Raw genomic sequence first — 26093 nt, forward strand, 5'->3', positions numbered from 1 at the left:
CTGCTGGGGGAGCTGAAGAAAACGAGTGGGTAAAAGGGTTATGGGTAACTACGAGATGTATTTTAGTTAGCTTCAATGCTGTACCGCTATGATCCATGTTAGATATGCTTATATCTAATCAGTTAGTGTTTTAGAATATGATTATTATCATCTTTACTTTGCCTAATGGATCGTATCATAGAAAACTAAGTGAATATAACGCTTCACACTGCTATTACTGAACTGAATTAGTGTAATGAACTGTTATGTACTGATATGTGCATGGTTTTTCAAAATTCCCATCTAACTATGTAGGACTCACTAAGTTGAAGATGATTAGGTCTTTGATCTGTTTCCTTATTATCTATAAGCCGAGAGATGTGATTTGATATGAGAGACTCGCAACTAATGAATCGGTACGAGTATATAGATTAACCTTCTCCAGATGTTTCAGAGATGTCTCATTATGCAAGATTTCCCTAGCTGGAAGCCAGGTATAGTGAGTTTATGTGGTCATAGAATCATTCCCTAACTCCCAAAGAAGAAAGTCTTAATGACTTTTCGGTTGGTGAAAAATGCGTGACGTTGATGGCATAAACGACCCTTGGTATTTGATCATTCTAAAAGCCCAAACAGATGACCAACCAACCAACACGGAGCGTGAGTCTTTTCAGCCTCATATGAGCGACTTACACTGCTGTTTAAATGCTTTTTTACCCCTCACTATTCTCTCTCTCTCTCTCTCCTCAGGTGAGGATGATGAAGTCACCCACCAACCCTTCGTAATAAAGTATTATTTGGATTTCTACGATGCTTTAAGTGATTACCTGGGTGAAATTTTGGTTCCAATGAGAGTATGTCCCTTGGAACGTAATAAAACATATTGATAAGATAATTTGTTTCACTCACGTGAACATGCTTAGTGTATTTCTGAAAATCATTTAGTTGAGAAAGTTGCAAACATAAAACAGACTAATCTACCATGCAAAATAAAGATACAATTTTTTCATTATAATATTTTAGTTACATCTTTAGTTACAAAATTCTGATACAAAATCGACTCCAATATCCATATCTTCAAGCAGAATGTTATATGCATTAAATATCTCAAATGACGATCAGTAATTATCAGCAATGTGATTGCAATGTCCTTATATAATTATTCCTTCAGAGTTCTCACAATGACACATGCAAGAATTCAATTCCATTAACACTGCAGGTACTGAATTATTCCATCAATACTTGTATAATTACGTCTATCATTCAGAATAAACTCCGACCATTATTGACTCATAGCTCAAATAGAACTCACAGTATGGTCACCTAAGTCACAGGAAGAGGTCAAAATATGAGACCCTCAGCCCCAGGAAGAGGTCAAAATATAAGAGCCTCACCCAAAGGAAGAGGTCAAAATACAGTAACCTAAGAAATGGGTGTGATTGCATAAGTCTTACCTCGCCATTCTTCCCTGTGAGCTTTCTAACCAGCTCACGCATCCGCACTTTGAGTCTCTGGATTTCGCTGTCTCTATCCAGCAGCTGTTTCTCGTAGAGCGCTTCCTTCTCCCGCTGACGAGCCAGCAGCTGGTTCCGGCGCTCGGTCGAAGGCGATTCTTTGGTTTTCTGAAAGAATATGAGATGTTAGGCAGGTTGGTGCCACGATCGTGTCGATGGATGTTAGTTCAACATCAGACTGATGTATGGGATGTTAGGTCACTGTGTTACTCGTTAGGGATGTTGGCATAGCTAATGTGTAGTACTAGTTAAAGATGTTACCTTGGTCTGTGAGACTCGTGTGTGAGATGTTAGGACAGGATCATACTCCCTAAGGATGTTGTAATGGTCTGTAACGCCCTTGTGTGGGATGTTAGGTCTGTGTGATACCCTTTAAAGATGTCCCTCGGGTCTGTATGACCCTTGTGTGAGATTTTAGGTCAATGCAACACTACGATTTCCTTTTTCTTTTTTATCAACAGAAAAAGAGAAAGTAATTCAGGTCATGGGATTTACCGTGTCCTTCCATCCGTGTAAATCTAATTCCCTGAAGTAGTTAGTGATAAGAGTGAGACGAGGAAAGAATCCTCATTAACCTCATTGAGATCCTTCTTAAATCCGGAAATAATTAGGGTAATTAAGAGACAATTAAATAATTAAATGTTTCACCTACTTAAGTGTTCATGTTAACCACAAACCTTTGAAAAGAATTTTGCCCACAAGCATCACCTTTCCACTGGATCTTAAAAGGAAGAAAATTGGATTTAGAATAATAGGAGGAGTTCGCGTACCTTTTCCAGATTTTTGACCTTCTCTTCCAGCTTCCTGGTGATGCTGGCCAGCTCCGTGTTCTTTCTCTTGAGCAGCTGGACCTCCCGCTGCCGCTGGCGGTCCTTCTCCCGCACCTCCAGCGGCCGCTCAAGGTCCACCTCCATCCTATTCTTCTGCAAGAAGAAACGAAAATAATAAGCGGTTGACATCCGGGGTGTCTAGGTAAGCGTTGAGGATGGGAAATGTGTGGAAATAATTTGGGTTCTTTCGGAGAAAAGTGTATAGTACTTGGGATCTCTTATATAAGAGGATGATGAGAATGGGAGCAGTGCGTAGATAATTTGGCTTCTGCCAATGAAAGTATAATGGTCTGAGGTTTCACGGTGTAGCTAGGAGGAATGTTATGGTTTTTGTAAGGCTTCCAGAATACATGTGGATGGTACTTTGCAGTTGGCTCGAGTGTGCGAATGGTGGTAGAAATGGGGGATTCCAAACTGAGGCGTGTTTGATGAAGATTTCAGAAGTGAGACATCACTGTATGAGTGACTGGATTCTCTGAGATTTGATAGGAGACTCTAAAGTAAAGCCTGGGTAGTGACTTGTGAGGGACACTGTCAGAAAAAGGGAGTGTAATGATGATATGTGAACTAAAAGTTGAATACTTGATAGAGGACGAAAGGTGGGGAAAATGAGAAAGAAAAGCGTTCCTGCAAAAGATTGAAAGAGTTGGAAAGGGTTTGTTTGTACGCTGTGTGGAGCCTGTGGACACTTTGACGATGCAATGAAGGGTTAATGGATGACTCATGGAATGTAGTGTGATGACTGATGGCTGATCGGGTCTCTGGATAAGGCAGAGCTATGGGTGTATATAAACTGAAAGGGAACGAGATTGGCACTGTAGACAGATTCACACATACGAAAACATCCTGGTAGCCATGAATGTAGATTATCTTGTCCATAAACAAGGGTTTTTCACTACGGTCAAATGAATGAAAGTTAAAATAATCAATGTTTTCTTGCTCATTCCTTTTTATCCACGGGGAAATGAAACACGATAAGCTCCCAAACGCACTTTCGTGTAATGATGACATCATCAGGGCAGATACGAGAAAGAAATGTAACAGTAGGTTGATATACTACGAAAAGACGTAGCTAGGACGCCATTTGGTGAACAAGTGACTACCCGAATGGAGGTCGGGTGAGTTCGAGTCTGGCAACATGCGTATCATAGAATTCTTTATGTAGACAAGAAAGGGAACGGTTTACAAATCTTATTAACAATAAAACCATCTAATTTGTATAGACCTTCACGAATTAATGCTACAATTCTTTGTATATCTAATGACAGAAGATTCAATGATATTTCTCGTGGTACAAGAGTTAAGAGTTAATAACCGAGATGGCATTAGTCCAGTCAATACAATGATCATAAATCTTTAACTTGATTAAAAAAGGCCTTGTCATTCTTGTAATAAGAGAAATCTATGAAAAAAAAAAAGAAATAAGAGACAAACAGGTAAACAGAGTATGAAATAGCGAGACGTTCCCTGAGCGAAATCCTTTGGAAATCCCCAAACTTCGGGTGCGAATCTTGTCATGTCATAAAAGCGGAGGTGCTTGGTGGATCACCACGAAGAACCAGGCGTGTGTTATTGTGGTTGGTATGTGTGTGTGTGTGTGAGTGTATGTACGTGTGGTGACCTCCTAGCGGTGGTGGTGGTGGTGGTGGCAGTAAATGACCATGGCTCATAATGGTGTGGCGACTTACACCACCAGACCACAGCTCATGATAATGACGAGTGAACCTCGCCGAAAACAAAATGGGATTCGCCCACGGAGACACTAGTGAGGAAAATGGGAAGGAAGGTGATGAAAACGAATAGGGTGGAAGAGAATGATGTAGTAGCAAGGAGGAAGAGGAGGAATAAAGGAGTGACGAAATTTGACTGGTGAAGGAAAGGAGGGAATAAGAAGAGAAGGAGGAGGGAAAAGGGGAGAGGATGTGACAAGGAAGAGTAGAAAGTGAGGTAGCAAGAAGAAGAAGGATGGAGGAAGAAGGAATGAAGTGAGAGAAGGAAGGAAGGAGGGAGAATGAACGCTGGGGCAAAGGAGGTGAGAAGAAAACGTAGAGTTTATGTTTGTTGGGGTTTTTTTTCACAGTACACGTACCCTAAATGCCCACCATGCGATGATAACTGTTGTATGCCTCAACATCGAACAACACCTTCTAATCAACTCTAGATATCCATTTCACCTGTGGAGGGGATTTGCCCTTTTCTAGACACCCAGTGATCATATTAGTACCAATGTAGATGCTCAACTTACGTCCTGATCACGGAAGAATAGTATTCATTGGTATTAGGATCTGACAGATCGAATAATGTCATTTTCTAATCATGGATTAATATCAGGTTCTCCTCTGTCCACCTAAGATTTAACGGACGTCGACCCATGCGCTGTCACATCATCCTGCGCATACGAATGATAGAAACGAATCCTACTGAATTACGATGCTTCAACTGCGCCTTAAAAGTTTCCAACACTACGTGAAACCAGCCGACTGCTAAGTGTAATACACTAGGATCAAACTGTTGCATTAAGCTTTGAAACGACACTGAAAACATTCACGCGACCAAAAGCCTCTCTCTCTCTCTCTCTCTCTCTCTCCCCATACACGCACGAAGTATGCAACATTCACGGCGTGTTACGTTACTCAATGAAGTCTTGATATGAAACTTAGGAGGTGGAGTGATGAACCTGTTGATCTCACTCGACTCTCAAGGGTTTGGGTACACAGTGGCTGCTGGCTGGCTGGCTAGGTCGTATTTGATTACAACTAGTTGCCGTCGAAGGTGATTGGTTCTCGTTGAGGTGACTCTGTTTCTTTTCATACGCATGACTTGTGTTCTCCAAGGTATTGCCAGAGGTTGGTTACGGTATATACATTTCCGTGTGTGTGTGTGTGTGTGTGTGTGTGTGTGTGTGTGTAAGTGTAGGTTCTCATGCAGATACACATGTGTGCCTGTGAGGGTGTGCTATTTTTGTTTTGTCTTCATATCTACTTACGTTTGTGCATGATGGTATATTCGCAATTATGTATGTATGTATGCATTATGTACGTATGCCTTCTTGTATAAAGGAATGATTCTACCAATATTCTGCCTTCGTTGTAGAAAACACTTTAAATGCTTTACTAGATTACTACTTAATGAACGATTTGAATCATGTTATTCAACTGACGCGATCATAACTGACATAACATCTTCAATTCTTTTCGTTCTATGTACTCAGCACGTAAGACGTAAGGCAATAATATTTGATTCCACTTGTAGTAATGGATACAAACTCGTGAACCAACATTTTACTTCTTGTGAGGCAAAAGAGTTTTTTTCCTCACTGGGATTTTCAACATATGCAACGATTTACGAGTGAGGGTAGTGGAAAGCAACACCATAAATAATTTCAAGGACAAACTTGTCAAAAACTTTGCTTCAAGACCATGACTGAAATTATTTATATCCTCGTATTTACATATGAAGTTTACACGTATTTCTCTACAAGAAAATTGATTGCTTCTCTAATCTTACCACATAAATCTCCTATGTTTCTGGTCTCTTCCACCATCACAAACTCCCTCGATATGAGCCTAAAAGTCTGTTGTTGTTTCCATTCCCGTGTACTTCACCGTATAGAGATGGTATAAGGCAGTCAAAGTAATAGAGTAATGAAGATTGTTCGACGTGGAAGCAGAACAAACAAACAGGATGGCGCTATACTGTGACAACATTCTGAAGCATTTTGAGGCATCAAGGAAAGTTTGAGACGAGTTCTTGCCTGCTGATTGATGCTCTGAGCATACCTGTCTGGTACCGGATTGATGAAGCTACGGAACTAGGGCGTGTGTGGGTCGTATGGGGGAGGTCAGGCATGAGAATGCTTGTAACGGCAACTGATGGCAATCTATAGTGATCATAACTTTTGAGTGCACTTCCCGTGCTAAAGTTCAACAGTCTGCTGACAGAGCTATGAGGCGAGAGAGAGAGAGAGAGAGAGAGAGAGAGAGAGAGAGAGAGAGAGAGAGAGAGAGAGAGAGAGCTACTGAGTAAGACTACGAAGGTGTGAAGGAATGAGGGAGAAGCTGTTGGTAAACGAACGTGATGAAGACATAGATTGTTTAATTTTCTTACATGACAAAAACAAGATCAAATTATGAAAGAGAACGAACGAACTGTGGTGTCAAGAATATGTAAATGATGTGGAGTGAATATGTACTAGACATTGGAACAGCAAAAACAGAGGACCTTATGATATAGAACAAGATTATCTGTTGGAGGACAATAAAAGTATTCCAAACTTCTAATACATGTAGATGGATACAAGACAGTAAAGTAGAGGGCTTTTCCCCAACCACCACAGTAGATAGCGAAAGAAAGGATAGCAAAGCAGCAGGCTCCTCCCCACCTACCAGGTGTAGACAGACGGAGAGAGGACAGTAAAGAAGGAGGCTCCTCCCCACCCACCAGGCGTAGACAGACGGAGTGAGGACAGTACGACGGAAGGCGCTTGAAGTGTGAGGGAGCGGGGGCGGCAGGCAGTGTGAAAGGTGCAGGTGGAGGGTGCCAGTAACGGGACGTGATAACAACGGGGAAGCCTAACGGCTGCTGCTGCTGTTGCTTGTGGCGGCGGCGGTGGAGTGGCTGACCGGAAACGTCACCACGAAGAACGAACTCGCACGCTCGCGCGCACACACACACACACACACACACACACACACACATGAAGTACCTACTAACCTACGATAGCCTAAGATGAGGTTTCGCCTGTTGTAAAGGTAATACTTAGAGCTGGGGACATGCAGACACACACAGACATACACAGGGACGAATATTATGCATTGATCTAGTCACTGACGTGTGTGTTTGTGTGTGTGTGTGTGTGTGTGTGTGTGTGTGTGTGTGTGTGTGTGTGTGTGTGTGTGTGCATTTCAAAGTCACTGTGAGGAACTGTTATATAAATATATCTTTTTTTTATCACAGAACCTTAAGACAAAGGATATAAATCACCAGAAATACAATGGCACAAATTGTTACCTTAAGATTTAAGATTCCAGTGTTGGCGTTGCAATTTGGAATGTGAATCTGAATTTTCAAGGTAGTTTTTTTTCAAAGGCCATGCAGGATTTCCTTATAATTTCTGAGTCGTCATATTTGTAGAGCTTTGGTGATTCGTATTATAAAGGAACGTAAGGTGTAACTTGTTGCTCTTATACTTATTGGAACACTTATTAAAGCCCTCTAATTTCTTCTGCGTTTCATAAGGTAATATCAACATATACAGTTCATTGTGGGGAAAGTAATTTCAAATAAACACACGAAGTAATAAGATAGGATATTTGGGGTAGATAAGAAGTAGAATCAAGGAGTTTAAGTAAAGCTTGATTTCTACCACTGCTGGCAATAAAGTAAACACACTCCCTTCAGTGGCATTTATATCAGTGTCATGGTGCAAAGGAACTATTCTTTTCCTTACTATTTCAAACGCTTAAGCCAAAAAATTCCCCTAAAATTCTTATCTAGGCACGGAATCCACATCTGTATATACCTTTTCCCTAAACTCTCTCTCTCTCTTTGAAAAGATATTACTGAATATTAGCTGAAACATTACTGATATGACTGAATATTAGCTCAGAAATTACATATATGTTAAATATACAACCTCCCTCTTATCTGCATAATTTGCTAGAGCCGAGGAAACTAATCGAGAGAATTGCTTCTGTTGTGTACTTCAGAATGATTTATTAAGGAAGAGCAGCATTTACGTTTGTGTCTGTACAAGTATAAGACAGCTATTGTGTCTATAGAAGAGACTACACGTAAAAAAAATTACTTGAATTAAGACCCTTAGAACTAAGCCTAAAAGAATACATGGCATGAAGATATCACGTGTAAAGTTGTACGAACGACTGCCAGGATAGAACATTAGAAAAACACCCTGCATGGAAAAATGAGTCATGCTTTTAGAGAAAGGAAAGTTGCACGTAAAGATATTCACACAACAAGAATATTTCAAGAGGACCTTTCTTCCCTCTTTTTTTTTTCTCTTCTTCTTACCAGTGTGTCGTTCTCAGAACTGAGGTTCTTGCAGTGGATTTGCAGGCGGGAGAGCTGCGTGTTGAGACTGGAATTACGCCTTACCAAGCACCGCTCCTTTTCCGTCAGCGTGGGTCGGCTCTGAGGGAGAGGAAGAGGATGTTTAACGTTGGAAAATTCACCTAAAAACGAAGACAATTTCCGACGTTGGTATGGGCTATGTCTCACGAAGGAAATGCGAGAGAGCTAACACATGGAGCATTATATCAAATAGGGGAGGGGAAATTATGAATAGTGATATATCTTGATAACTTTTAATAAGAGTTCTGTGTTCTCTGGGGGAGAGAGAGAGAGAGAGAGAGAGAGAGAGAGAGAGAGAGAGAGAGAGAGAGAGAGAGAGAGAGAGAGAGAGAGGCATTACTGTAGGGAATGGTTCTCTGTCCTACACTATTATGAAGAAAAACCAAAGCCCAGGACAGAGACACTTGTAAATCAATCACTGGAAAGATAAAGTTGACGTTAATCACTAATGTAATAAGATATGTACTCTTTACTAAACCATAGAACTAAAGTTTTACAATACGGAATATAAACATAAAAATAACATCTACTGAGAGCGTAGACATGAACGAAAACAAACTGAAAACGAGAACTTGGGATGAAAATAAGGGGCCACGAAATTCGTCAAAGGCGACATGAATATCTTTAGAGAAAACAAATATGCACCTCACTTAAATACATTCCTGTAGTTATAGCTTGCCGCTGCTCAACACCACCACAAGCACACCACACGGCAGGGCAGACAACTCCCCCAGAACAGAACGAGACAACCACAACAGTGCCAAAAACCACAGAGCATTACGCACTGGCAGGTAGAAAGTCTGATCTCCAGGGGGTGTCGTAATGCAGGTCCAACTTGGAACCTGGATGTTTCGACAAGGAGTATAGATGGAGGAAGCCGGAGCATGTGTATAGAGATCAAGGGCATTGATATAGAGACTAGAAGCATGTGTATGGAATCAGAAGCACGTATAGAGCATCCACTGGATCAGGAATACGTGTGGAAGAATCAGGAGCATGTGAAATAGGGACCAATGAGCATGCGTAATAAGGACCAATGGGCATGTGTAATAAGGACCAAGGAGCATGTGTATATGGAACAGAAGCCTATGTACAGGAAAAACAAGAATGTGCATAGCGTCTTGGAACGTGTTTACATGAATCAAAAGAATGTGTATAAGAATCAAGAAAATGTGTACAGGGATCATTCTGGGATGCCTGTGGTGGATTTTATAGAATATTAGTCTAGTTTCCCCAGTGTGCTATGTGTTTTCTGTCTTTACTTCCTTCTGCTTTTGATATTCACCAGTGAACTCATTCCTATCTTCATTCACCCACTGATCCATCTGTTTACTAATTAGTTTACTTATTCATTCATTTTTTCTATTCGTTCGCTTGCTTATTCAGTCACGTTCATTTAGTCATTCATAAACTTACTAAACTCCTTTACTCACACTAACTCGAGTCATCCTGTCACTACTACTCACCTCCACTCTTACAATATTTTTCCTTTTCTGCAACACCTCCCACACCTCCAGTATCATTTCTCCCTCCCATCCTCTCTCCTATTTGCCATTTTCCTCTTCAGCTCCTGCCAAACCCTTTTAACTTTCTCCTGTCACCTTCCCACATCTCTTCCACCTGCCTTCCACACACACACACACACACACACACACACACACACACCTCTCGCATTATTCCCAGACCCGCCCTCCTGTATATGAACCCCAGTTCTAAGCCTACTTCCCTGCCTCTTGCTCGACTCGCTTCACGCTCTAGTTGCCAAGCTACAAGAACGCGAGCGTCGTCATTATCACGGCCATGGACAGCCCCACTATAGTCTGGACAAACGAGGCTGTTAAGGATCGTAACTCGTCAGTGATATGGAAGGAAAACTGTACGATTGGTCATGGTCGTTCGTGTCATGATAAAACACGTACCTCAAGCAAGCGGTTGTGGAGGGTAGAAATATCCTTCAAGTGGAATATCGAGACTTTTTCGTTTTTCTAATATTAGCAAACTGTTGGCATGCATGTCATGCAGCTGCTGGCCTATCCAGGGTGCTCGGGGCCACCATGCATCTCTGTATCACTTTGGACGAGAAAACTTATCTGGGAAGAACAGCGCGTCAGGATCATCGTCAGTGCCTTAATCTACTTTATCTACTTTCACCGTAGATTCGAGACACTTGGACTCCCTGTGGCTGTCATCCAGCCAGCACCACAGCTCGTAGACCTCATCCAAGAGCGTAGTGAACACCACAATAACAGTCGTTTTCCAACCGAGATCAAGTTCTCAAATAACACATCATGTTTGTGCAAACACTGTCTAATAATGACACACTCTATCCTTCGTTATAACCCCAGTGTCCTTAGCTGCATTAATTATAATTATATAACGCATAATCAATTTCTCCTCATACCATATAAATATAGTCTGCATTTAAGGCCATTAATGTGAAACTATAGCAATCATGCTTTTCCTTCGTGATTTCACGATTGATGTGGGACTTGTGACTTTAGATGACCAGCAGGATTTCAGTTCCTTAACAATAGGACGAAATATGAAAGTAACTGAGGATTGAAATTCAAGTTTGTTTGTTTTCTTACCTCATATCATTGAAATTTGAACTTATCCTCTGACCGAGCGTATCCATTTATGTAATGGAATATGGATATCAGGTGTATGATTAAAGTAATCTATGTTGTTTATACACAAAAGGAGAGATTACATATCTAATATCCTTTAAGTGTTGATAAATCCATGTCAAATACTCCAGGCTATCGAGAGAAAATTGTATATGATAAATAATAATAATCCTAAGTAAAAACTGGCATCAGCGTTTGAGATAATGAATTATAGAAACAGAACCGAAGAGTGTTATTGTAGATAAGTATTTGGAAAAGCTGGGAAAAAAAAAAGAGAGAAATCTGGTCTTGAAAGGTACTATTCTCAGCACCAGTACTCTACTGTCTGTGGCAAGATGTGATCACTGGTAATGTGATATCGATTTATGATAAAGACAGACAGACAGAAAAAAAGACAGACAGACAGAGAGAAATAGTGAATAGCCAAAGGAACGATAAGAGAGAGGAGTAAAAAGGCATTGTGACTTTCTTCCCCTTTCGCATATACATATACATACACCTTAATATACACAAAATCATACACAGGTACACACAAACATTCAAGACAAACACTTACACTCCTTTAACCCACACATATACAAAGAGGAAAATACACACACACACACACACACACACACACTGTCACCATCAAACAGACATACAAACAGTCACATCCACATATATACAGGAACATATATACACAGTCACACTCAAACACACAACGTCTACTACGGTATAGGTTATGATATCTGGTGCTTGAGTCCGCCCTTACATCTCGCCCATCTTGTGAGTCCGAGACGCCTCTCGTTGCCACTGCTGCTTGTCACATGGGTCAGGAGTTTAAACTCAAGACTCGGGACAGTTGCAGAAAGCGCCGACCGTTATCTGAACGCGGCCATTATCCGCTACGTGAACGCGTCCTTCACTTCCACAAATTATGAGGTATTTCTTCCTCCATTTTTTTCTTTCCGACATTCACGTTTTCCTGTAGAATCAATGACACCGAGTCAAAGATTTGTGAAGGTACTTTTGGTTAGGTTTGTATGTCGGCTTTCGTGCCGTCTGGCGCTCCGTCGTTTCTGTTGTGTCTAAGCTTTTATTTTCACTTGCACGTCTTTATAATCTCGGCTGATATTGAGGATCTGTAATCTACTCATTGTTTTCAGGTTGCTGTGTTCATTGCTGCCTTGTGGATCGCTTTTTTGTACATTAGGATCTATTTGTGGTGTTATGTGTGTGTGTGTGTGTGTGTGTGTGTGTGTGTGTGTATTTAGATATTAGCCCACTGCACCGGCAAGTGTTGAATATAAAGCGACACGTGTACCTGAAAAAGCTCATGAGGGAATTGGAGCAGACACAGCTGGACCACATCAGCTGACGCAACGCAAAACACCTGGTGGCGACCTGACAGTGTTACCAGTGCGGGCGGTGATATGGTCGATGATCACCTGCTGTCAGATGCAAGTCTATTTTGCTGGTAACACCTATACACGTAGTGGTCAGAGGGAGGGATGTCCCAGATCCTACCAGAGAAAGAGATCATCTAGATTATTTTAGTTATTAATCTTCCTTCGTCATGTCAGAAATGTTTTAAGGACTCGGTTGATCAATGGCAAAGTGATGATTAATCACTGAGGCTTATATAGAGCTTTTGCACGATCAATCATCGTGTACTATAGAGTTTACCCAATATACTTAGTCCCGTAGATTCACGGTATGTGTAGACTCGAACCCTCCATACCCACTGTTGATGTTGACTGTCTGTGTTTTGTCAAAAGAGACCTAGTCCATTATGTAGATTTACGTAAGAAAGCAAAAAACTTATACGTTGAGTAAATGACATGCGCCATGTACCTGCACACACACACACACACACACACACACATATATATATATATATATATATATATATATATATATATATATATATATATATATATATATATATATATATACATATATATATATATTAAGCATTTGACGCACATATGAGTGATGCTTCATGTGCAGCTCACTGTGATTCATCAATTGCCAACTACACCTCTAACCCCCCTTCTCCTTGTACCCCTTCTCCTCACACACCTCAACTTCTCCCGTTGTCTTCACCTTGAATCATGGCCGTGACGTAGATCAGGACACCTGGGGACCATCCAATATCATTAATAGCAATGAGGACCAAGTCGTTACCTGACTCAACTCACACCTCATTTTGGCACTGAATCATTAGTTGTCAGAAGTGTCGTGTCATTCCCTTGACTGATTCGGTTTACTCTTTCGAACTGAACTATTTCAGATCTATTAGGGATGTTACGGGTACTTCCAGAGGAGTTGAGGATAAGAGAAAATATATATTCTAACCTCTACAAACGTACAGAAACATATGAGGAAGTAGCAGTTAGTTGAAATAAGATACTATCATGTACGTCTATCAACTAATTTACCAAGAGATTTTAAGTGTTCATGAAAGATAACATTCCAATCTTAAGAACAATTTATACATGCTTAGGTGGAAAAGTTACACGTCTGCTGAAACTGATTAGGAAATTAATGATAAACAAACGTAATATTGAGACCAACTTAATATACAGACCACATGAAAGACGAAAAGAAATTAGGAAAGAATACAGAGTGAAAAGCAAAACAATGTTATACCTACCGACAAATGAGAAGACTATGTAAGGTTTCTGGAACTTCGAGAAATATGAAGGCTAGAGATAAAGAGATGATGAATACCTTCATTACGATGGAAAAAGAAATTGGAATAAGTAAAAAAAAAATGGATGACAACGACAAAGAGGTAAATAGAACTACGATATGAAGAATAAAGATCAGATGACAAAAACTCCGTCAAAAAAAAAAAAAATATTCGGGACCAGCAGCAAGAATTATGAGAGGAAGTTGAAAATTACACCCGGTCGAATCACAGGACAGAATAGCAACCATATCCTGTGCGACAATGCGAATCCTGTAGCCAAACTATCCGCTGTGGGTTACAGCCAAATGGGCCACAAATGTTAACCAGACTCTACCACCAACCGCTACCACTACCTGCTGCCACCACTGACTGACGACCACCTCTGCCACCACCAACCGTCATCATTGCCACCATAACACATTACCATCACCATCATGTACGGTATCAGTGTCCACACACGACTCAACATAGTTCTCAATGTTAAGACAAAGACATTTCTTGATCTGTCGTGTGTGAACGAATCTATATCCTTCTCTGAAGCTCAACTTTCAGTATCTTTTTTAAATAGCTTAGTCCTCGAACATCTATAGGAATACACGAGCCAATTGTATAGATAGCATGCGTGCAAATTTACGTTCGTATGGCGACTGTGCCTTACAGAGAACAATGATGTAGTCATGGATACGAAGTACATATAAATGCTCCGGACTTTCTCCATAAACTTGCCATCTTCTAACCATAACTTCCGTCTTTGTAGACAATGAACAATGAATATTGTCCATTTGCTAACAATAGTTTCCTCAGTCCTGGGTGTAATGCCCACCTCTCTCTCTCTCTCTCTCTCTCTCTCTCTCTCTCTCTCTCTCTCTCTCTCTCTCTCTCTCTATGGTAGGTAGTAGGTGGTTGGAGGTATACTATTGGTATGACCCACTTGGGTATGGGGCGGGTTAGTAACAGCTGCGCAACTAACCATCACTTCAGTGGCTGTCAAGCTCCACCTTTTCCTATCTTGCTTGGCGGGATTCCAAATATACAACAACACCCGGAAGATGAATAATCAAAGCCCTTCGTCCTATGTTTCAGAGTGTAAAGCAAGACTAGTGCACAGATACTTATTTTGTTGAGTGTACATAGTTGCCAACCAACAGCACATGACATTAATACTTAGAGGACAACAACAACTTAGCATAACAACAACGTACGTCATGCCACAAATAGGCATTAGCATGGTAACAATACAAGCAGCCATGAATATGCATGGTCATACTGAACAATAACTTGTCCATGACGTATTTCCTAGTTATGCTACCACCATTTCAGACCAGGTTGTTAAGAATTCAGCGAAAGCATTACCCTTTTTTTTTTCTTTTTAAATCATTCTTAAACAATTTCCGGAACAGACCACCAACCATGTAGAAAATGAAGGCTCACGTTGAGAAAAATATCTGATGAACACATACATAGATAGAAGATAAACTAATGTATAGAAATACATAAATACATAACACCTTGATAAAATCATAACGCTATTGCTCACAACTATAACATTGTCTGATATTTGCAGTCATAATCAACAACCACACCAATGTGGATAAATCATCGCCATCGTAACAATAACTAGAGTAACCTACAACAACAGTAAATGATGCTTAAATGTTTTGATATTACCAATTTTGCTCTTATTAATTGCCCCTACTCTTACTAGTAACACCATTACTACTACTACTACCACTACTACTACTACTACTACTACTACTTCTACTACTACTACTACTGCTACTACTACTACTTCTACTACTACTACTACTACTGCTGCTACAACAACAATAACTGCTATTACTACTACCACTACTACTACTACCACTACTACACCTACTACTACTGCTACTGCTACTACTACACCTACTACTACTGCTACTACTACTACAACTATCAAACTGCTATTACTACTACTACTGTTGCTACATAACCAACGATACCAACTGCCATAAAGAGGAGCCAACACAACAAAGTTGTCATTACGGAAACCCAGAATTAACCCACACAGGTAACTGTCAGAGTCACTCCCAGCAAAACCCACTCGTTTCTCGCCCTGACACTCGTTAAACAATGACGTCATGTCTAGTTCATAACGCAAACATGACGACACACACACACACACACACACACACACACACACACACACACACATACCAAATCAATGGAAGAAAGTGAAAATGCAGATTTTAAAGAGGATTTAAGGCAGAGACTCGGACATATTATGAACGGAAATCATAGACGACTAGGAGAAGATACGAGAATAGGGACTGAGGGAAATACAAAGACACGTAAGAAATAAGAGGTAAGGAATATGAAGCGGGAAGAAGAGGACGAAGCATAAGAAATGAAGAGAAAAGAGAAAGACTTACGAGTACTAATGGGAAATGTTGAGAATACCAGAAGTAACACAGTAAAAGAAAAAAGGAAAGATGAAAGATAGATAAGGAGGCAGAGGAGGAAAAGGGAGAGGAATGAAAAGGAAGACACACGAAGAAAAAAAAAAAGGCAAGGGAAGTAAGAAGGGCAACTGAGAAAAATCAGATTGATAAAAACTGTATGGAAAAAAAAAGAAAAGGATACAGAGAAGAAGAGAAGAAGAAGAAGAAGGAGAAGGAGAAGGAGTAGGAGAGGAGGAAGAGGAGCTGGAAGAGGAGGAGAAGAGAGAGAGGGTCATTAGCCAGGTGAGGCTGCCAACGCTATATAAACGAGGCGACGTGAGGAAACCACAGCCATCGCCACCACCCACTACCCCCACACTCAGGCCACCGCCACAAGACGTGACGTCTTCACCAGAGGTCGCTCTACTCTTGTGGGCGATGCCCCAGTTCCTGGAAGGCTCGTACCAATTCAGCTCTCGAGTGTTAGTTCGCTCAGTAGGAGAGTAATTCTATTTCAAATGAGAATAGACAAAGGAGTAATCATATAGCCACGTCTATCAATGTACAGAACTCTTTAATCGTTAAAAAATAGGTTATAATGTCCAAAGTAACACACACACATATATATATATATAGCAGTTTCTCTTTGTGGATATACAGTGTTTTTCCTTTCTCTCCTCCTATACGTATATCCTACATCCATGGAGATTCTACGCTCCGTAACACAACTGAATGGCGAGGCTTGACAGAATGTTTCCATTTTGTTCATAAAAAGTTATGTACATAAATTCTAACAGTATGATATTCTGAATTTATTTTTCTCGCTCATTCAGTTGAAAATTGATATACTCCAGGTACAATTTTGCAACAAAATCTGTGATATCAGTGTGACTCATTTTCTTCCTTGTGAATAAAATGGCTCACATCTTGTACACGTTGACTTAGATAATACCTTCTTGTTCTTAATTTGGCAGTGGCTGTTATTCCTTATCAGTTCTCTGTTACACCATGACAGAAACGAGCATTCAGTGCTTCACGTGCAAAGAGTTCCACATTCCTGTGCGCGTGTGGACGTGCAGACAGACAAGACTCTTAAATCGAACTATTCAAAAGATCTATGAGACAGTCGGCTAAATATGAACCACACTGGACGGCCTAATCTCTTAAAGTACTGCCTGATGGAATGGCCTATAAAGGAACTACTTCATAAATTTTCTTTCTACACATTTAAGGTAAGATCATGGACTGATCCCGTATACATTTCTGAACGTCTGAATCGTTTCTAAATTCAGGAAGGGTTTCCAGTGTCACCTTGAACCCTGGCGACACGATCGTAACATGAGGTTACTCCTCATTAAGGCAGGCATTTACTGAAGCCTTCGCGTGTCAGGTCTCCCCGGCTCGCATGGTGGGTTGAAATCCTCTGAGTCTGGCCTCTCAGACGAGGAGACTATTGTAACGAGAGCACGCGGCAGCAGCAGATGGCAGGTGTGCGTGGAGGTTATTCTGAGAGTCTCGGTGAGGGAGGAGGGATAAGGGAGGGTGGTAAAGAGTGAGGGACGAAATGGAGTGAGGTCGGTGGGGAGAATGTGAAATCCTGCGTGGATTAGGACGGACTGTGTCCGTGTTTGGGTTCCTTAATTCTTCTTCCGTATCGAGTTATCCATCGATCCAGATTGATAATCGTGCTACAATATCCTCGTACTCACATGTGAAAAGGAACTACGAAAAAGGGAATGATCTAGCGTGCACCCAGAAGGCCAGACCCTCAAGAAGGGTAATGGCAGTAGCGTCGGCGGGTGAGGTAGGAGGGGATCAACAGGTGGCCTCCACAGAGGACGGGGATATTGTCGTTTCCCGCCTCCACCCCCTAACCCCGGAGCTCACCTTTGCCCTTCACTCAACTCCTGTTCCTCACAGTCTTTCTCCTACACCCCCTTGCTCTTCAACCCCATACAATACACCCATAACCCTCACCATTCTTGTTTCATGATCTGCCCCAGTCACTTGGTTAATTGTATTACAACTTATCATCAGCCCTGGACAAGGTTCACAATCCTCGCAGATACACACACTCACACACACAGACACAAACACAAACACACACACACACACACACACACACACACACACATACACCACACACGTCCGTAATAGCAAGTACTGTCTGGTTCGACCACGGCCTCGACTGAATCATTATCCTTTCCTCGCTCCTCCTTTTTCTCCATCCGGTCTACTAATCACAACCCAAAGACCATAAATCACTCAAAAACCCACAAATAAAACTGCAGTGCCGCGTGTGGTCTGAGGATAAACCCCGACAAAACCGCTCCTCTGGTGTAGGTGTGGTTTTAAGTGATTCTTACAGGACTTAACTTGTTGGGTTTAGCACTATTTGCCTCTAACTACAGAGAGTCATGTTTGACCTTACAGCTTAGATATATCAAGCTTTCTATCCAGCTTACATCAAGTAGCTTATTTTTCGATCAACCACAAAAGAGATACATGATCACCTGTGTTGGTTGTAAGGTATCTACGTACCGAGTCGGGTCTCAAACTCGGACCCATGTTACTTTTGTGCAGTGACTCTATACACACACACACACACACACACACACACACACACACACACACACACACACACACACATTACACAGAAAATAATCAAATGAATAGTCTAAGATCTTTTAAGAAAATAGATGTATACCATACAAGAATGGGACTAGAAGGGCAAAGAGGTAGGATGAACAGATATTCATGATCCAGTAGTCAAATATGGATCAGGATCGTGAGGTTAGTGATAGTTCTACACATAATCTAAAGTGTTTTTCCAGGAAACGTCGAGGTAATTAAGTCCCTAACTTACTTCCGGCGACGGCCATGTTGGCTTAGTCGTCTAGGCAGTAGGCTCCCGTCTGCTGTGTCGGCTGGTACCTGCGCGTCCTCAAGCCTCGCCCTTCTACACGCTCTCCGTCGATCCTCCTCTATGGTCTTCTACTCCTGTTTTCTACGCTTGTGGGATTCCTTGGGTTCCTATGGGTTCGATTTTCACTCGTAAGGCAGCTTTGTATAGGCTCTCCGTCGATCTTTTACGATCTAATGCCTTTTTCCTTCCAGGTTAGTCTCTTGTAAGAATAAGCTCCGTGTTTACCCCTTTGATCTTCGATGACAAGTCTGTTGATCTTCGTTGACAAAGTGATGGTATTTATTATTCGTTGCCTTCTAATATTAGCAAAACTCTCTTACAACATTCTTACACTCAGGGGTCATTTTTTTTTAAGAGCATTAACACAGCTTTTGGAATTTTCAATTCTCCCCTTAAATACTATCTAACACTTTTATACCACTAGATACTGCCTCGTGTCTAAAACACTTTTCTTTGTATCTTGAACATTTCACTTATCACTGGATAATCTCACACAATTCTATTTCCGTAGAGAGTCTTTTAGACGATGCTATATGTTTTTTTTCACAATATGTACAATTCACTACAACCTTGCTTTACGCCTTCCTGGTGTATATATTACATTTTTGCACTGAGAAAAAAAAAGGGGGAATTAAAACCTTCTTTCTGTGGATTCCCTCTCTCAACTCTCCAAGTCCTTAATGCAATAACTCCCGTTAGTTAGGCAAGGAATATAATCTAGTCTTCTCTTCGTCCAATGAAATTACACTTCTTTTTTTCTTTAGTTGTATCTACATCTACAAACCGTGTCATATCTTTCCTTTTCTTATCACTTTTTCACATTTCAGCTGCCTTACTAGATTTCCAGAGTTCATATATCATCTTTTCAGTTTTTCTTCAGTGTACTGTTTTGTCCTTACTGCCTACATTTCCTGGCCCGGTCCACCTTCATTTCCCACTCATTTCCTTTTCCTTGATTCTTCTCATTCCTCATCATTGCCCATTTCCTGTTTTTACCTGGCTTCCTACACTCACTATTATTCCCTAACTCTACGTAATTTAACGGACAACCACCTCTCCGTAAGCTGTACGACCCATGAACACGCTTCCCTTATAATACACCTTAAAGACCCCACCATATTCTTGCAATATCCGGACACACTCTCTCTCTCTCTCTGTTCCTTAACCTTCGTTCTAATCGTCTGTGCCTCACACTTTAACAACTTAAACACCCTAATGACTCAACGGCCCATCGTATTGATGATTATCTTCGCTTATGTCCCCACCCTCGGTCTTTTGTTCAAGGGGAAGAGGGGTAACTGACCCTTAAGTCGAAAGGTCATCCCCTCGTTTGCCCCAACGATCCTGTGAGGCTTTCCGTTCGTCACTGTACAAGGCTTAAGGTAGTCAGAAAAATTATAAATCTAAAACTAGTCCCCCCTTTTTTTTTTTACATGAAATGCTTTCATACATTGATGAATGGCACGGAAAACTTCATATTGTATCCAACAACTTGAACTTTGTCTTGAAGCTACAGGGGTTATGTAGTCACGTGGCTTTGTAATGTAGTGTGGTCTGAGTTCTAAGTTCCAGCAGATAGTCACACCCATTGAAGGCCACACAGGCTGAATGTGACTTGAGGCAAGAGAGACATAAAGCGTTTATACCCCAGGGGAAGGTCGTGTGAGTGTGTGTGTGTGTGTGTGTGTGTGTGTGTGTGTGTGTGTGTGTGTGTGTGTGTATACCAATATGCAGATCATATGAGTACCTGCAATGCATTTTGGTCTACAATACATATGTTTATGTATAAGTGTGTGTTTATACATATAATGTATAGACGTTTACAAAGTAAAACTGGGGAGACAAAATTGAAAAAAAGATTACACAAAAAATGCCATTAGAATCGCTTCCCTGTGTGTGTGTCTCCGCTTCCTGGGTAGGAGTTTATATATACATCTCCTCATACATGACGCACATCAAAGGAATGTGAAGACTGCCACACGTATTCTTTTTTTCAGAGCGCGCGCGCGTGTGTGTGTGTGTGTGTGTGTGTACATGTGTGTGTGTGTGTGTGTGTGTGTGTGTGTGTGTGTGTGTGTGTAGAACTGTGTAGCCGCTGGGAAATCATGGGACTACCCGAGAGAAAAGAACTGTGATCGAGAACCCGCATGAACCCAGAGTCAGCATGGATCCTGAAGAAGGAGGAGGAGGAGGAGGAGGAGTATGCTAGTTCCAGGGAGTCTTCCATAAACTCCTCCTGAAGAGAGAAATCAGGACGGACGAGCCAGCCTGGCGTGCCTAGTAACCTTCCAAGATGATGTAATATGAGAAAGGACTACCTAACACAGCACAAGAAAGAGGAAGAAGAAGAGGGAGGAGAAGAAGAGGAGGAGGAGAGAAGAAGAAGAAAAGTAGTTGAGGATCCACAAGACTCCAGCTGTAGGGAACGTTTAGTTCGGGGAAGCTTACTGGACATGGCCACAGAACGGAGTGCATTATGAGAGGAAAATAAAAGTAACCCCCACGGAAATATCTGAGACAGAAAATGGATGAGATCTCACATGAAAATTACTGGTAAAAATAAAATGAAACTTCACTGTATGGGGAAAAAAGGGGACACTGGCAACCCGAAAGACGGGGATAATCTTGATTTCAGAATCATTTATGTATCCGTCCAGGGGAGGAAAATATAGACACTAATAACAACGGAACTCAGTTTGCCTTCTTTTTTTTAACAATAGTTCTTTGTCAGGGAGGGAAACAATAGTCCCATACTCTACATGCATCAATGACTCTACCAACCTAATGTTCCTAATGTTAGACTGTGAGTCGTCCATTCTACCAACTACTAGCAACAGCATTATCAATTCCTCGTCAGTTCCTTAAATGTAGTTTCTGAAGTTCTCACGGCGTGTTTCCGGTTCGTTAGACGCGGAATAAATTTACTTCTCTCACACTCACTTCGTTCACTTCAGTCTTTTTACTCTTTCGTTTTCTGCACAGAGCTTCTCGTTCACCAAATCACTCGCCAAAACTTCTTTTTTGACTGATAATAACAACGCCTTATTTCTCTAACAATCACAGATCTCACTTTGCTCCTCTAGCCTAAGAGATAGCAATCCCCGTGTTTCCTACACCCTTATCTATGGGGATTTTGCCGAGCCTCCACTGCGTGAAGGAATATTCTAACCTTTATATACACACTCATTCACACTCGTGGGCGCAGTCTTTCCCTGCCCACGCCCGCGCCCATCACAGACACCCGCGCCCCAAGCGTCACAGAAAGACCGTCCAGACCGACGGCTCCCGCGTCACTGGAAGCGTCTGTCTAGCCGAAGGAACCTCTGGGAGCTTCCGCTCAGATGCACACGTGGGGTTCACTGGGCTTCGACTGATTTCGTTCCCCATCGGATAGATTGAGAACCACCACAAGAACCTCTCCGGGTTCAAAGTGAGAACAAGATCTGTCATTTCGTCCGTTTTCGAGGCGAGTATGTTTTCCGCTCGTTTTCCATCTGAACGGGAGTTTAATGTTTATGTTCAACACGTACGATAGATTCTGGCCACCTCAACTAACAGGTGAGTTATACCTTAAAACCCAGAGTTAGAAAGATTAATCTATCTCTCCCTCTTTCAATCTGAAATCAATCATCCATTAAAGCCTCAGAGATCTATCAGAAAACATCGAGTCGTTTTTATATTTCATCCCGAGTTCCAGGTACCATAAAGATAAGAAGCAGAAGTCTCTGTCTCTGTCTGTCTCTCTCTCTTCCAGGGTTTCTATGCTGATGACGTTCCAGTACCTGAGTCACAGTCGCCAAGCCATGGAAACTGTGTCCGTGTCCGAACACGATGATCATGTCTGCCCGCCCGCTTTCCTCCGCGAATTCAAAACATTTTTTCTCCTCATTACTCTAATTCTTCATTATTTATTGAACTTTTTATAATCAATATAATCTAATCTCCTTTTAGTTTTTCGTATTTACTCTTCTAGAATCTCTATGGTTAAGCGGAAATGGGGAACTAATATAAAGGAGTATTTTCCACACCGAGTAATGCATTTAAATGTGTATATCTCGAAATAAAATTTGGAGACTTCAACACCGTAGTAAGAAGCTATCTCACGCATTGCTACCAACAACATATCCTATTCGCCTGTGACATCCAATCCTTTTGATACACTGTGTGTCTTACGTCACAATAACATTTCTGCAGAAACTATGTAGCTCTTGTATTATAAAATGCAAGTCGTAACAAAGGATGCGAACAAATCTTCCAGCCCGAGGCGCTTATTGCCCGCAGGGGCTGTGTCACCCCGGGCTGCCAGACGTATGTCTAATACATACGTAATTCAAGTATCTTAAACACGTTTCTGGTTTATTCTCTCAAGATGCGGGAGATTATTAATTCATCTTTATCATCGGCACAACCGAGGTTAATGGGGTCGAATTCTCATAAAAAAAACAGGGTTCGCTTTTTTTTTTTTTTTTTTTTTATGAAGAAAAACGCTCGACTTTGCGGTTCGTATTACAGGCTTATGTAGGTTATCTGGTGTCAGTAATTCAACTGGATATCATGTCCTCAGGGAATGTTAATTGAAAGTATCGAGCAGTCAAAGCGAACGAAAGAAGGGATCAAGATATAATCATTTCAGTCCAAATTCTTCCAAACATCTCGAGAATAGATTACACACAGCCCAACCATTGCGTAGCAGAACCAATTTACAAACAAATGCTGACATAAGGAGAGAGAGATCATTACTATACCATTCCTTTAGTGGAATTACAGACGTTAAATTCGAGAACAGAGCTTTCAAGTCTATCGCTACTGCGAGGAGCAACATGATCTGGGAGCATGCTTGATCTTGGGTTCTTTTTTGGGGATTCAGATTGCATCCATCCTTCAGACATGGTGGCCGTGTGATCCATACGAAGTAGAACCTTGCGTCTTACCAGCACAAAGGAACGTACTTACGCACATGCAAGAATGAAAACACACACACACACACACACACACACACACACATGTAAACATAATTGCGTATCAAAATACACACACACACACACACACATATATATATATATATATATATATATATATATATATATATATATATATATATATATATATATAGAGAGAGAGAGAGAGAGAGAGAGAGAGAGAGCAACTATATATGTAGCGAAAGCAAGAGAGGTCAGCCCCGAAGCTTTCATCCATACTTCGCGACGTCTTCCAATCCACACAGACGGAGAGACAAACAAACAGAAACTCGGAGACGTAGCTCGTATGAGAAATGAATACATTCAGGCAAGACGACCAGGAGTGCTAACCAGCGTGGCAAGTGACAACGACCTCAGCTGGGCAAATGACACACCAACCAGCCCTTCAAAAGTCCCGTTATAATTGCGATTTTTATTTCGCGTCCTCACCGCGAAATTTATCTCTCTTCCATTAAGTATCATTCTGTCCCTCTGTGTTCCATAGTCCCGTATGGTTCCCACTTGTACCACATGCCTCGTGTAGATGTATTGACATACAGATCTATACATGTATTGATCTATGTATTTAGAGCCACGCACCTTGGGTTCATTTTCTTTTTCTTTTTTTTCCCATACTCTCCAATGTCGGTGTTACTCGTATGAGTAATGTTATTACCAGGACGATGACCCTTGGACAAAGGAGGAATCGTCAGCACGGCGCATACCGCAACAGGCTACTCGCCGTTCTCTCTCTCTCTCTCTCTCTCTCTCTCTCTCTCTCTCTCTCTCTCTCTCTCTCTCTCTCTCTCTCTCTCTCTCTCTCTAGCTAAGTAGGCAGTAGGTCTCTCTCTCGGTATACCACCGACATAATCCCCTTTGGGTATCGGGAGGGTTAATGAAGTTTACGCTCTGATCCAACACTTCAGTGGCTGTCAGGTTACACTCCTTTGTCCCAGGAAGCTGACCTGCATTTCTGTCTCACCTACACATGAGCTGTTTTGCTTTCAGTCCACTGACATACAATCTCTCTTCATACACAACTCTTTGCAACATGCAGCGCACACGACTCGTTCTCCGTAACTAGATTTCCCTTCTGGGAGCGGTGAGCGCTACGAGCCAGCCCTATCTCTAAGCATAATTTCTCTGCAAATGCTCGTCAGTAAATACTCTCTGCTTCTCTGTGTGTCTCAACCTACGGCCATTCGGCTTCCATAAAAGCCAAGACAAGAGGATCGTATAAAGCGAATCTAAGATCATTCAAACTCACACAGCTATGAAAAAGAGGACAAAAAGTGAGATAACTGTACTTCGCATTGCAAAGAAACTGGAACTCGTTTTCCTTACGACGCTCCCTGATATGGCTTCTTGTATATCACAGACAGTGGATGAATATTCCATGTTCAGGAAGTGGTAGATTCGCATACATAAATGAGGTGAGGTAGAGGCGAGAGAGGATTATTGATCTCATTGTCACCAGTAAAATAACATCGATATCGATACAATTTAGAATTATGAATAATATATTTAATCTTTTGAGTAAAAGCGTCAAATTACTAAATCATCCTGAGTCTTGTAACGTTGATCATTAACCAAAATTGGTTGTTTAGTGAAAAAGAGCGCGTATTGGTTGAGGTAAAGTACCTGGATGTGAGTCACAGGAAACAAGCGCATGACCTGTGAGTGGTGTGTTATGGAGGGCAATGGTCATGATGGGTTTCGTATGTTACACAGATGATTTCTTTTCTTGTATTAATACTCGGTGGTGAGCGATCAGTGTGTAGTTAGCGGGGGTGTTCAGTTGTATGATGGTGTTAGTTGTGTCGTGTATTGCTGTGGTGTGTTGTGATGGTGTCTGGTGTGTTGGAGTATTGTGTGGTGATGTGTGTTGTGATGGTGTGTGTTGTGGAGGTAGTATGGTGTGGTGATGTTTGATGTAGTGGTATGTAGTGTGGTGGGATGTTTTATGGTGATGTACGTTATGGCGGTATGGTACGGTGGTGTGTGTGTGTTATGGTGCTGTATAGTATGGTGATATGGTATTGTGGTAGTGTGTGTGTGTGTGTAATGAAGGTGTGTGG

The 26093-nt window shown here is 41.4% G+C and overlaps 1 protein-coding gene across 1 annotated transcript in view; it reads right to left on the reverse strand.

Annotated features, from left to right (window-relative positions):
- Rbp (RIM-binding protein) overlaps window positions 1-26093 on the reverse strand; it is a 293718-nt gene that overhangs the window by 259161 nt on the left and 8464 nt on the right. Inside the window, exons 2-4 of the mRNA XM_071679462.1 lie at window positions 8354-8473; window positions 2264-2416; window positions 1434-1601 (exon numbers count right to left, since the gene is read on the reverse strand). Coding sequence (XP_071535563.1) covers window positions 1434-1601; window positions 2264-2416; window positions 8354-8473 — 441 coding nt within the window. The remainder of the gene's footprint in view (window positions 1-1433; window positions 1602-2263; window positions 2417-8353; window positions 8474-26093) is intronic.

Source organism: Panulirus ornatus, chromosome 30, assembly GCF_036320965.1.
Source record: "Panulirus ornatus isolate Po-2019 chromosome 30, ASM3632096v1, whole genome shotgun sequence".
NCBI lineage: Eukaryota > Metazoa > Arthropoda > Malacostraca > Decapoda > Palinuridae > Panulirus > Panulirus ornatus.